General features: G+C 40.8%; 1 protein-coding gene across 2 annotated transcripts in view; it reads right to left on the bottom strand.

Moving 5' to 3' along the window:
* Positions 1–14,822, bottom strand: part of ppk29 (pickpocket 29) — a 344,359-nt gene that overhangs the window by 626 nt on the left and 328,911 nt on the right. For both annotated transcript variants that reach the window (XM_089469773.1, XM_089469772.1), the window contains 2 exons: positions 3,520–3,607; positions 2,036–2,148 (listed from right to left, as the gene is read on the bottom strand). In XM_089469773.1, the coding sequence (XP_089325899.1) occupies positions 2,036–2,148; positions 3,520–3,607 (201 nt within the window). The remainder of the gene's footprint in view (positions 1–2,035; positions 2,149–3,519; positions 3,608–14,822) is intronic.

Below are 14,822 nucleotides of genomic sequence, written 5' to 3'. Positions count from 1 at the left end.
TTGCAATCGGGCGATACCGATAGCAGAAGACTCATTCACAGCCCAAACGCTGTCAACCAGAAAATATAGTGCAATTTTCAAGTCTAGTGCGCAGCAAAAAACACGGAATGATGCCATTAAAATTGGAAAATCATCGATAGCTATTGCATTCAAATTACATACATATATAATTTATACAATTTTGATTTTTATTATATATTTATATCCATACATTGGATACCGGCTTCAAGCTAACAGCAGATCAGCGCGATTTTCCTATGCTTGTGCACACACTCATCGTCTATTCTATGCGTACAGACAGAAGCGCGCCTTTTCTCACATTCTTAGAATTTCGATTGATTTCTGGACTTTCTAGCCGTTACTGTAGTTTTGTCTGATGACGCTCTCTTATTAAGCTATTCTATTTTAGCAACCGATTCCTCGAGCAAAGCAATGGCGCGGGTGCTAAGGGCGGCGCAAGTAATGTTAGAGTAGGGGAGGTTCGAACCTTTACTGTGTTATTTTCTTATTTTTTCATACATATTTCGTTTTTTATAAAATAGATATTTTATTGGGAAGGTGCGAGCTTGACTGAATGGCACTTAATACTTTTCATTTTCTTAGTCGAATAATTTTATAAGTTTAAATTTGTTTCTTCTTAAAAAGCCCTCAAATACATATACGCAATTACATACATATGTATATATAATTATATATGTAAACCTGCACGCATAGCATCAAGCATTCCAGCCTTATACACGCGCTCATTTGTATGTGTGTATGTATGTACACATAAATGCGTGCTCTAGCATATTCTAAGGATCCCGTTGCGATTGATTTGTCTTTGCATTGTTTCTGAATTTCCAGCCGCTACACTGGCTTTTCTTTGCTATGCGGCGTCATAACAATATTGTGATTTCGTTTTAACTACTCTTGATCAAAACGACGCGGTGGTGCTGTAGGCTGAAGCGCCGACGATCTTTATTTTAGCTATGTATTTTGACAAACATGCTGTTTAGGTTGGGTGCGAGTTCAAATCCCGCTGAAAACACTTTTTTGTAAATTGCAAATTTTTGTTATTTTAGCTTTTTTATATTTTATTAATTTTATAAAAATGTTTCCTTCTGTGCTATCAATGCCTATTAAGCCTACTTATGTGTACATATACATAAATAGATGGCTGACGCATATAAATGTCGCAATTCGGGCACTGTAAATGCCGATTGCCACGCCCCTAGTGGCCGTAGACTCCTCAATTTCAACCAGTTACACAGTTAGGCTTTCACATATAATATTATATACATATGTATGTATTTGCGTATATGTATTTGAGGGCTATTTAAGAAGAAACAAATTTAAACTTATAAAATTATTCGACTAAGAAAATGAAAAGTATTAAGTGCCATTCAGTCAAGCTCGCACCTTCCCAATAAAATATCTATTTTATAAAAAACGAAATATGTATGAAAAAATAAAAAAAATAACACTTTACTGTGGTACGAACCTCCGTTATTCTAACATTGCTTGCGTCGCCCTTAGCACCCGCACCATTGCTTTGCTCGAGCAATCAGTTGCTAAAATAGAATAGCTTAATAAGAGAGCGTCATCAGACAAAACTACAGTAACGGCTAGAAAGTCCAGAAATCAATCGAAATTCTAAGAATGTGAGAAAAGGCGCGCTTCTGTCTGTACCCAAAGAATAGACGATGAGTGCACAACAAGCATAGGAAAATCGCGCTGATCTGCTGTTAGCTTGAAGCCGGTATCCAATGTATGGATATAAATATATAATAAAAATCAAAATTGTATAAATTATACATGTATGTAGTTTGAATGCAATAGCTATCGATGATTTTCCAATTTTAATGGCATCATGCCGTGTTTTTTGCTGCGCACTAGACTTGAAAATTGCACTATATTTTCTGGTTGACAGCGTTTGGGCTGTGAATGAGTCTTCTGCTATCGGTATCGCCCGATTGCAACGTTCTTACTTGTTTCATTTAAAGTTTAAGGAAAATGTGTGTATGAATATTAATAAATAAATACACCTTCTTACCAATAAGGTCTAATTTTGTTTGTGTAACTATACGGTAAAATCTTGCTGAAGGTGGACTGGCGATTTGAATTTCAACGGTAAAGTCCTTTCCGGAATTTAGGTCTTCAGTTGAGCTACATGAAAAAATGTTCTCTTGTTTAGACGTATTTGTTAAAAATAGTGTTATTTTTATACTAATTTACGAAAATGAAATGTGCAATGTCCCTCTTGTGGTCTTGATATATGAAACATATACTCGTCTGTTCCGTCGAATTATAAAGTCGATCAACAAGCTATGGCGGGTATTTCTACGCCCATTGGGGGCGTGGAAAATAGAGTAAAACTAATATCTTCTACAGTCTTAAAGCTTGAAATGGCAAATCGAGAAAAAATGCATTTTCTACAGTGTTAAAGTTAAACTTAGCTACTAAATTGCTGACGGGATGTGAATGAGTATTCTGCAGTTGGAAACTCCCGAGTGCAACGTTCTTACTTGTTTTTATACTCATTCACGAAAGTGAATTAGTATATTGGTTTTGTGCAATGTCCGTCTTGCTGTCCGTCCGTCTGTCCGTATGAACGCAATCTATTTCGGTGCTATTGAAGCTAGAGACTTGAAATTTGGAACACATACTCGTGTATATCTCCGATCTATAAAGTGTTACAATTTTCCCGATCCGCCAACTAGGGGCGTGGCAAATCGGAAAATGCATTTTCCGATATACCAGAAATTATGTTTGTTGAAGAGCTAGAAAGCTGAAATTTGGTATGTAGGTCCGCGTTGACCACCCAAGATCACGAGCTATGGCGGATATATCTCCGCCCATTGGGGGCGTGGCAAATCGGATAAAACTGTATCTCCAAGATTTTTACAGCTAGAGCGCTGTAATTTTGCGCGTCAGCTAATGTTATGATTCTATAAAGTCTAAAAATTATACGTCTACGCCAATTAGGGGCGTGGCAAATCGGACTTGAAGATAAATTGATTTTTTAAATTCTGATCTTTGGACACTATTGATGCCAAAGACCTCAAATTTTGTATATATACTCGAGCTGATTACCCAAGACCAAAAATTTTTTCGGATATATGTCCGCCCACAGGGGGCGTGGCAAACCGCAAAAGTTGATATCTCCTAAAGTATAATAGCTAAAAGATAGTTAAGTTACCAGCAACCTCCTCTATCGATGACCCAAAAATAATTTTTACGCCTCTTTAGGGGCGTGGCATATTGAAAAGTACCCTGTAATTTTTACATTTTTTTAGGGTAAGCATTCAAACTTTGCTGTTAGGGTACCATTATCACGTTCTAAGAACTGACCAAAAATGAGGTATCTACGCCCAGTAGGGGCGTGGCAAATCGGAGAAAACTGTATTTTCTACGGTATTAGAGCGAAACTGTACCACTAAATTGTTGATGCGATGTCAATGAGTATTCCGCAGTCGGTAACGCCCGGCTGCAACGTTCTTACTTGTTTTATTTTATTTTCTAAAAATTTTCGCTTACCCCACAAAACTTATTTGTTGTTCTAAGCACGAGGGCAAGCAAATTAAATTGGTTCCAACGTAAGATATTACTTTTTCGGATATTCCAGCTGAAAATAAAAGAAAATTAAAGTTTCTATATACAGTACTTTTAAGATACTAAGATTTTGCAAATAGATTTTAACCGTCATGCTGTCCGCTATTCTATATGTGCAATACTTCATCGTCAATCTACAACTTTTTCCACATGCACCTGCACTTTTCAAATACACCTGCACTATATTATAATTATAATAATAATAGCTGATTACTGAGCTTAAGATCTTTAAGAGCCAAAACGCACAAATTGTTTGTAGATTCTTCTCTTTATAAATAGAACATCCTAAAATACCGTTATGGCTAAAGAAATAATTTCACACTTCGAAAATTTATGTGCTCAAAGAATGGAGGCTTAGAGCAAAATCAAATTACGGTACGAAAACAAAAGTTGATCAGATGCTAGATCCTAGCAAGGCAAAGTGTCTTTGTAGTGCATTTTCTTCATAAAACTTTTGGATAATGAGTGAGAGTTAATTCAAACAAAGTTGTCAACCTTGCAATTGTAGTTTTCCAGCACACCGATACTCTTGCGATAATCGCAAGTTTCGCGAAACAAATGTGTTCTTTTTTTTCTCTATATATGCAGCTCTCTTTAGGTTTCGATGTACTATTTCAATTAATTAAAAAGTATTGTGAAATCTTAGAAAAGTGAGCATCATGTAAAAGTACAAATGAATAATTGTGAAAACTTTGGACATACATATACATATATCCAAGCCAACAAAACAATTAAAAAGCTGTACAACAAAAAGTAAGAAAGGGGGGATCAAGTACGATTATTATTAACTAAATAATTGATAAAACACACAGGGAGGATCGCCTATGTTGTTAGTTGTTAATAATTAACACGTAAGAAAGCTCTAGTCGAGACTGCTCGACTACGAGATCCCCTGAACCCTTGGAGTAATAGCTATTTCAATAATTGCCGACTCAAATGAAGGGGGCTCTCTCCCATTAGGATGTCGAATAGGTTTGGCTCCCAGCCGACCAAGATGTCGGCCATGTCGGCCAGCAATGTGGCCTCTTCTTCCTCCGGTCCTGGCGCGTGGCTTCGGGGGCCGCCGTCGCCAGCGTTCGGCCGTTTCCCGTCGTTCTCCTCCGCCGCGGCGGTCGGTCAGCCCCCGCAACTTCTACGCCATGTCCGCCAAATCGACCCTCGGGACCTTGTTGGCAGGGTGGGTTCGGCGTAGGGAATCGTCAAATTTTGTCCCACGACGGAGGGACGGAGGGACAGGTACATATTTAAGTGTAACTCAACCTAGGGTGTCGCTGGCAGCGCTGCCTGTTATATATATGTAATATGTAATACAGTGGAATCCTGTTATAACGACTCCGCTTAAAGCGTCCAACCGGTTATGTCGACGAAAAGTCGATGTCTTGGTTGGATACAAACTTATATGAAAGAGCTTCCGCTTAATACGTCTCCGCTTATAACGACAATTCGCTTATCACGACTATTTTTTTAGTATTTTTGAGTCATTAATCGGATATTACAACGTGCGGAAAAAAATGAGAAATAATGACAACAAATTTAAGCATTCAAAGACGCGTGTTACGTGTTAGTGTGTACGTAGCAGCGACACAAATGCTGCTAAGACAGAGAGAGAGAGACACAAGCTGCAATGTCGAAGTCACACAAATGTATTGATACCATGATATTGAAATAATATATATGTATATGTATTATGTTAAGCCCCTTTACAAATATGTATTTTTTGCTCCTTCTGGTTAAAGCGTCCTCCGGGTATAGCGACGTAAAATCGTCGGTCCCTTGAATGTCGCTATAACCGGATTCCACTGTATATGTAGCTTATATATAAGAAGTGAAAAGTAAGCAATTGGAGTAAAGCGTGTTATGCATATATATACACTGCGCGTCATCAGGTTAGCGCCCCCCTTTACACTCAATCTCAAAGCTGAATAAAAGCTAAACCATCAGAGCTTCATCTTTAAATTTGTTTGTATTATACTACGTCTATTTATCTTTAAAATAAAAAAACAATGGCTACTGTAGCAGTAGGGAATAATTTTTTTTGTAAAATGCACAAAAAAAATGTAACATAAATTTGATCATCAGATTAGCGCCCCCTGAATTAAAATCAATTTATTTAAGTTAATAACCGATACCACCTGTATTTTAAGCTATTATTATTTTTAAGTAGTATTCAGAAATTCGATTAGAATTGGAATTATAAAGTTGTTCAATATAATTCAAGGATATGGTTGACCAAGCGTGGTATTGACCTTGGATTAACTCTGTCTTTGTACTATAATGCTCTCCAGACTCATATACTTTCCTCACCAAACATCCTCAGACGTTTCCAATTATATTAAGGTCGAATGAGTATGGTGGCCACTCCATGAGATCAATTTTTTGGCCCTGACTCCATGCTGGAAAACCTAATGCCGGTTTTTAGACAGGTTAAGATATTGCTACCTACACCAAAGTAATTAACATTCTTAATTGCTCTGTGGACCGTTGATAAGCTCGTCTTAACACTGATTTTATCCCTAATCTTGGTGGTCGATTCGTGGGATTTCGAAGCTTGCCGAACTAATGCTCTTCTATTTTCTTGTGCAATCACTTGATTATTGCCGCTTACGTAGTTATTTCCATAGTTTTCCTTATTTGTAAGAAAATTGCCAATTAGTTTTCTGTTTTTTCAGGTTTTTTCAGCAATTTTATGGTAGCATAGTCCAGATTCAAAGTATGCCTCAATCTTTGATTTTCAACCAAAGATAAAACTGCTTCTTACCCATACGATAAATATATTGAATACTTTGAGCTTCACAACAAATTTGGTGAGTGTAATTGCCAAAATAAGCAAGATAATTACAATTGCATTTGGGGGCGCTAATCTGATGACGCAAAATAAGTGCACGCATTCTTTGCGAAAATAAAGAAGAATAGAAAATAAAACATATCGGGTTTTCAGTCGCGCTTTTTTTTTTTGGTATGAGAGACATCTCATATGATGATAATGAAATCAAAACAAAAACTAAGAAGTTTCGTGCGATAGGCAAAGAGCAAAACGTAAATGAAAATGAGTGTAAGGGGGGGAGGGGGGGGCGCTAACCTGATGACGCGCAGTGTATACTATACGCTTGGACTGCGCAGTAGTGTGGGCAACATTATAAGAATTTATTTGTTGAATAATTTAATTTCATAATCATAATGTTCAAATGTATGTACATTCCAAAGCAAAAGTCTCTAGTACTTGAAAAACTTGATATGCGCGTGATATACACGGACCTAGGAAAAAAATTTCAAGTCTCTAGCTCTTATATCTTCTGAGATTGACGCGCTCATACATACGGACGGACGGACAGACAGACGGACAGGGCCAAATCGACTAAGCTCATCGCCCTGATCAAGAATATATATACTTTGTGAGGTCTGCCACGCCTCCTTCTGCCTGTTATATACTTTTAACAAAACCATTCTACTCTGATTTCCCATTGAAAATGGGTTCAGGGTATAACTAGTAGCCAAAGAGAAAATAGTTCTCGTAACAAGCAGCCCTTTCAGAGGCGACCAATTTATACAGTTGCTGAGCTCGATAACGAAAACGGTCAGATTGAGGACATAGAACATGAAATCGCTGCTGCTCATCAGTCAAACATACGCTGTTGGAACTGCGATACACCAGGACATGTGTGGGAAAATTGTCTAGCGGAGCGTCGCGTATTTTGTTACGGATGTGGTTCTCTTAATGTGTATAAGCCACAGTGTAAGAATTGTATCCAACGTTCGTCGGAAAACCGGCAGAAGGGTGCGTCCAACAACAACAGGATGCCCTACAAAGACAAATTGAGAACAGAAGAGGCGATCAACGCTAGCATCCCTGAAGCTCCTTCCCCCGAATCCAATTTTAAGTTTGTCCAAAATGAAAATATCAAGCCCCTGCACATGCTGCCTTACCATGTGCGTCTCAAAAACTATTTGGAAGTAAAACATAGTATATTTAGTTTTTTTTTATACCCTGAACCCATTTTCAATGGGAAATCAGGGTATAATGGTTTTGTTGAAATGTATGTAACAGGCAGAAGGAGGCGTGGCAGACCCCACAAAGTATATATATTCTTGATCAGGACGACGAGCTGAGTTGATTTGGCCCTGTCCGTCTGTCTGTCCGTCTGTCCGTCTGTCCGTCTGTCCGTCGGTCCGTCTGTCCGTCTGTCCGTATGTATGAACGCGTCGATTTCAGAAGATATAAGAGCTAGAGACTTCAAATTTTTTTTAAAATGTCCGTAATTACAGCGCGCATATCAAGTTTATCATTAAAAATCGATAACTCATCCCGATCTTTTTTTATCGATAAAAAACCTTATCGAAACCCAGTTATAAAATTATATCTTCTACACCTTTATGCATGCGCGCTTTCTATGAGAACTTAATTGTTTAATAACTTTTTTTATGGACGTACGATCTTCATGAAACTTTCAGATTATGATTATAACATGAATATGCATGTAATTGCCAAAGCACAAGTCTCTAGTATTTGAAATACGCATTTTACAAAAGTGAGGGTGAGGGGGTGAATTTAAGGGTGGGGGGTAAATTTTAACAAAAACCGAAATTGTATAAATTGCATATAAGCATACATTAAAAATTTGGAGACTCTAGCAATAAAGGTGTAGAAGATATAATTTTATAACTGGTTTTCGATAAGGTTTTTTATCGATAAAAAAAGATCGGGATGAGTTATCGATTTTTATTGATAAACTTGATATGCGCGCTGTAATTACGGACATTTTAAAAGAAATTTGAAGTCTCTAGCTCTTATATCTTCTGAAATCGACGCGTTCATACATACGGACAGACGGACAGACGGACAGACGGACGGACGGACAGACGGACAGACGGACAGACGGACAGACAGACGGACAGGGCCAAATCAACTCAGCTCGTCACCCTGATCAAGAATATATATACTTTGTGGGGTCTGCCACGCCTCCTTCTCCCTGTTACATACATTTCAACAAAACCATTATACCCTGATTTCCCATTTTCAATGGGTTCAGGGTATAAAAAAACAATAATATTAATATTAAACAAGTAAGAAAGCTCTAGTCGAGACTACTCGACTACGAGATCCCCTGAACCCTTGGAGTAATAGCTATTTCAATAATTTTTCGCGACTTTCAGCTTACACAAGAAACACGCACACACACACACACACACACACACACACACACACACACACACACACACACACACGCACGCACACACGGGCATACATACACACACATACACACACATACACAAACAATTACATACATATACACACACAAGCATATACACGCATGGGCGGCAGTGAGCGCTTACTATGAGAACTTAATTGTTTAATAACTTTTTTTGTGGACGTACGATCTTCATGAAACTTTTAGATTATGTTTATAACATGGATATGCATGTAATTGCTAAAGCACAAGTCTCTAGTATTTGAAATACGCTTTTTACAAAAGTGAGGGTGAGGGGGTGAATTTAAGGGTGGGGGGTAAATTTTAACAAAAATCGAAATTGTATAAATTGCATATAAGCATACATTAAAAATTTGGAGACTCTAGCAATAAGGGTGTAGAAGATATAATTTTATAACTGGTTTTCGATAAGGTTTTTTATCGATAAAAAAAGATCGGGATGAGTTATCAATTTTTAATGATAAACTTGATATGCGCTGTAATTACGGACATTTTAAAAAAAAAATTTGAAGTCTCTAGCTCTTATATCTTCTGAAATCGACGCGTTCATACATACGGACGGACGGACGGACGGACGGACGGACGGACAGACAGACGGACAGGGCTATATCGACTCAGCTCGTCGTCCTGATCAAGAATATATATACTTTGTGGGGTCTGCCACGCCTCCTTCTGCCTGTTACATACTTTTAACAAAACCATTATACCCTGATTTCCCATTTTCAATGGGTTCAGGGTATAAAAAATAAAACTCACGAACCCAAAGAAAAAGAAGTGCAAACGATCGCGTTTGCCTTTTGAGAATTTGCAGCGCGCATGTGCCGTTTGTCCATTTTCTTTTCCTAAGATACCCTAACTTCACGCCAGCAATGGTCACCTTGACCCGCGCGGGTTAGGGTACAATAAAAGCCGGCAGAGCAGCATAAGGCTTAGACGACGAGGGAGAGGAATGGGAGTAATGGGCAGAAGGAAAAAAAAAATTAAGTTTATTAAAATAAAAACAAAAACAATTAGAAAAAAAAATTCAAGTCTGTAGATCTTATATCTTCAGAGACGCGTTCAAACATACATACACAACGCGTTCACAACATATAAAAAAAAAATTTTTTTTAATATAACAATGAATAAATATTTGGTTTTCTTGCGTTTTTTTTCTATTTTTTATAGAAAGTAGTAGTCGAGACTGCTCGACTACGAGATCCCCTGAACCTTTGGAGTAATAGAGAGTTCAATAATTTCTTTCAGCTTACACAAGACACACGCATACACACATACACACACACACACACACACACTTACACACATACACAAACAGAGTTCGAGTTGCGTTTTCACGGAGTGCGGTCGATGTCATCGTGATCCATCGTAGACAATAGCTTGAACTGTGTTTTCCCCTGTGAAAGTGGAAAGAACTGAAGTCAACGTGTTTGCTGTGGGCGCGGCGTACCCAGCGACCTCAAAAAAACTACCAGAGACTTACTGGGCGGCGGTTCGTGGAATTCCCAAGCGGTATAATTCGGTGGTGCAAGAGAGGGGGGGCGATAGCGTCAGTGTTTTGGCGTCAGGGCTTCTTTCCTTTCCTTGTCTTTTGTGGGCGCGTAAATTTTGTTACTTTAGGCGTCACACTTGCGCAATAAGAACAAGTAAGAAAGCTCTAGTCGAGACTGCTCGACTACGAGATGCCCTGAACCCTTGGAGTGCTAGCTATTTCAATAATTTTTCGCGTCTTTCAGCTTACACAAGAAACACACACACATACACAAACACATACACACACAAGCACCCACGCATAAACACGCATGGGCTGCAGTGTGCGCTTACTATGAGAACTTAATTGTTTAATAACTTTTTTTGTGGACGTACGATCTTCATGAAACTTTCAGATTATAATTATAACATGAATATGCAGGTAATTGCCAAAGCACAAGTCTCTAGTATTTGAAATACGCTTTTTACAAAAGTGAGGGTGAGGGGGTGAATTTAAGGGTATAAATTGCATATAAGCATATATAAAAAATTTGGAGACTCTAGCAATAAAGGTGTAGAAGATATAATTTTATAACTGGTTTTCGATAAGGTTTTTTATCGATAAAAAAAGATCGGGATGAGTTATCGAATTTTAATGATAAACTCGATATCCGCGCTGTAATTACGAACATTTTACAAAAAATTTGAAATTGAAATTGAAATTTTTATATCTTCGGAAATCGACGCGTTCAAACATACGGACAGACGGACAGACGGACAGACGGACAGACAGACAGACGGACAGGGCCAAATCGACTCAGCTCGTCGCCCTGATCAAGAATATATATACTTTGTGGGGTCTGCCACGCCTCCTTCTGCCTGTTACATACATTTCAACAAAACCATTATACCCTGATTTCCCATTTTCAATGGGTTCAGGGTATAAAAATCAGGTGCATTCACTCTAACAGCTGTTAGTAGTGCTGGAAATTGCATCGGGCAATCAGCTGCTCACTAACGTTGGTGAGTTGCTAAGCCTTAGCAAAGACAGCAACCTAGCTGCTGGAGTGAAGTAGCAGTTATTAAAAGTAGTGCATACTTTCGGGCTCTCGCTGTAGTCAAGTTGAGTTTAAGTTACTGCGGGTTGTAAACTCAGATTATATTAGTAGCCATTGCCCACTACAGGCTTCACGCCGTGGTAGTCGGAGCAGAAATGGATGCCATGATGGAGGACGAGCTGCAAGCTTTTGCGCGTCGTTCCTCGTTGCAGCGAGCGCCGCAGCAACAACAGAGGGCGTTGGCGCAGCCGTCGACTTCTAACCAGGCTCCAGTGGCCAATAAGTCTGCTGTCGTCACTTTCCAAAGTATGGGAGAGACTTATTGCCAATCGACTTGGCAATATCATCAGTGAACGTCATATCTTACCGGACCATCAGTTTGGCTTTAGAGAAGGACACGGAACTGTGGAGCAGGTTCACCGGTTGACGAGGCACATCCTTCATGCATTTGATGACATGGAATACTGCAACGCAGTTTTTGTCGATATGCAGCAAGCATTTGATAGGGTCTGGCATACAGGGCTTCTCAGCAAAATCAAAAACCTCTTCCCAGCACCTTACTTCGGGATTCTACGATCGTATCTGGAGGGACGGCAATTTATTGTCAGAGTACGGAACACATACTCGACTCCTTGCCAAATGAGAGCTGGAGTTCCTCAGGGCAGCGTATTAGGGCCGCTGCTTTACTCCATTTACACGGCCGACCTACCCTCCCCTAGCGTGCGCCACATGGAGAATCCTGGCAAAGCCCTTCTCGCTACTTACGCAGACGATATAGCGGTGCTCTACAGCTCAAAATGTCCCACTGAGGCTTCGAATGGAGTGGAGAGCTACCTAAACACACTAGTAGCATGGTGCAAAAGATGGAACATGAAAATCAACCCACGCAAGACCACCAACACTTGCTTCACCCTAAAAACCTTCATCAGCCACACCCCGCCTATACGTTTAGATGGCGAAACACTTGATCAACCTTCGCAGGCAAAGTACCTTGGCATCACCCTTGACAAGCGTCTAACATTTGGTCCTCATCTTAAGGCAGTGGCTAGGAGATGTGGGCAACGCATGCAACAACTGCGGTGGCTGCTCAACAGACGTAGCACCATGTCACTCAGAGCTAAGAGAGCGGTTTATGTCCACTGTGTAGCCCCAATTTGGCTCTACGGTGTGCAGATTTGGGGAATATGCGCAAAAACAAACTATAAACGCATACAGGTCCTGCAAAATCGTGTATTGCGGCAAATTACAAACTGCCCATGGTATGTGCGCGGCTCAACTCTACATCGAGATCTGAAACTGTTTACTGTGGAGGAACAGATTGGGAGACACACTAGCCGATATAGTGACAGACTGGCTAGACACCGGAGCAGACTAGCGAGAAGATTGCTTCCTGCGAGACCACTAAGGCGATTAAAACGCTTGGGTTTTGCCAAAAATATGAGATAAGTCGTTTAGGGATACTTGTAAATATATATTTGTAAGTCCTCCTGAATACATCAGAAGGTTAGGTGTTATATAAAAATTCTAATTGTGTTGTTAAGGTACTAAACTTGCATTGTACAGATTCAGCGCTTAAAATATATATACAAACAAAAAAAAAAAAAAAAAGTGGCTGAGTGCCAGGCACCCAAGTCACTAAAAGAAGCGTTAGCTCAAATAGGAGCTACACTAGAGGGTTTGTCTGCCTTATTTGGGGGTCAGCGGCATATAAATGCCTTAATGAGAGAGGAGCTGGCTAGGCTGGTCAGCCTTCACAAGACGGCCGAAGCGTTCTGCAACCGTTCGGTTAAAAACTGTGAGGTGCAGACCACAGTAGGTAGCAATACTCCCAAGCGGTCGAGGGAACTTGCCTCCGAACAGAGGAAAACTCCCTCAAAAAAGCCGAGGCCCAATAGAAGTGCAGCGAACCCAAAAGAACCAATGGCTCTACAGCTACCAATGGGCTACAGCTGAAACTGAAACTTCAAACCAGGCCGCTCGACAGACAAACCAGAGCAGCTGGACAGTCGTCAAAGGGCGAAAGCCTATGCAAAAACGTCCCAGGACTGACGCGATTGCGATTTCAGGCGTAGGGGGTTGCAGCTATGCGGACATGCTTCGTGTAGTTAAAAGCGACCCAAATTTTGAAGCATCTGAGCAGCGACGTTCAAGGCATTAGGAAGACAGCTAAGGGGGACCTTTTACTGCAACTGAGTAGGAAGCCGGAGCATAGCGCTGAGGCTCTGCACGAAGCTGTAGGCAAGGCCTTGGGAGACCGAGCGGTAGTTAAAACACTTACCGAATCGGCTCAAGTTGAGATTCGCGATCTAGATGAGTTAGCGACCAAAGAGGAGATCTTGGAGGCAATTAGGGTGGAGTTGAAGGATAGCTCAGTCCCCATTGAGGCTATCAAATCGCTTCGGCCAGCTTTTGGTGGACAGCAAAGAGCTACGGTTGCTCTTCCAATTGGGAAAGCTAAAACTCTGATCGAGCTGTCCAAAATTAGAATAGGATGGGTAGTTTGCCGTATCCGAGCCGTGGAGCAGCCTAAACGCTGTTTCAAGTGATTACGGTCATATGGCAGCAAACTGCGGCAGCGACTGTGACTTAAAGGGCGCCTGTTTCAGGTGTGGAGAGATGGGTCACAGTGCCAAAGCATGCACCAAGCCACCAAAATGTAGCCTCTGCATGCGGAAAGGTGAAAAGCAGACGGAATATTCAGCAGGCAGCTTCAAGTGCCCATCTTACCGTGAAGCTGCTCGTAAAATGAAATGTTAAGGTTTTTGCAGCTTAACTTAAATCATTGTGTTGCTGCCCAAGATCTTCTAGAGCAGACCATTAGGGAAAAATGTATAGATGTAGCTTTTCTCAGTGAGCCTCACCACTGTAGAACCAGCTGCCCTAGGACATGGCCAACAGACGTTAATGGCAAAGCTGCGTTGTGGGTATGCGGCAACTCAACGAACGTACTTTCGAATGTTCAGTCATTCAATGGGTTCGTACGCGGCCGATATGGTAGCTTATGGCTTTACAGTTGCTATCTGGCCCCCAGCATTCAGCTCAGTGAATTCACGACGGTGCTCGACGAGCTTGCCGATGATGCTAGGGGTCGGAAGGCCATTATAGCTGGAGATTTTAACTCCTGGGCGCTAGAATGGGGTAGCCCCACAACAAATGCCAGAGGTCGTATCCTACTGGAGATCTTCGCGACACTAGATGTTGCACTGCTCAACACTGGCCATGAGTACACCTTCAGTCGGGCGGGATACGGGTCTGTTATCGACATTACTTTTGTCACTTCATCCCTCTTTCGGGGAGCAACATGGAGCCATTGCGATAGCTATACAGGCAGCGATCATACGGCACTTCTGTTCACAATAGGTGAGCCGAAGCCGTGGAGCGGAATTCGCACGGGCCTACGCGACTCAACGCTGTCAGGGCGAACAGCATCGCACGATGGCAAAGAAGGTGGCTAAAGGGCGGTGGACGCACAAGCTCATCCCGGAGCTTGAACCAT

This window comes from Drosophila arizonae, chromosome 5, assembly GCF_054131065.1.
Source record: "Drosophila arizonae isolate 15081-1271.41 chromosome 5, UAZ_ARI_1.0, whole genome shotgun sequence".
Taxonomy (NCBI): Eukaryota; Metazoa; Arthropoda; class Insecta; order Diptera; family Drosophilidae; genus Drosophila; species Drosophila arizonae.
Note: the sequence above shows the minus strand (reverse complement) of the source record. Positions and strands in the feature narration are given on the sequence as shown.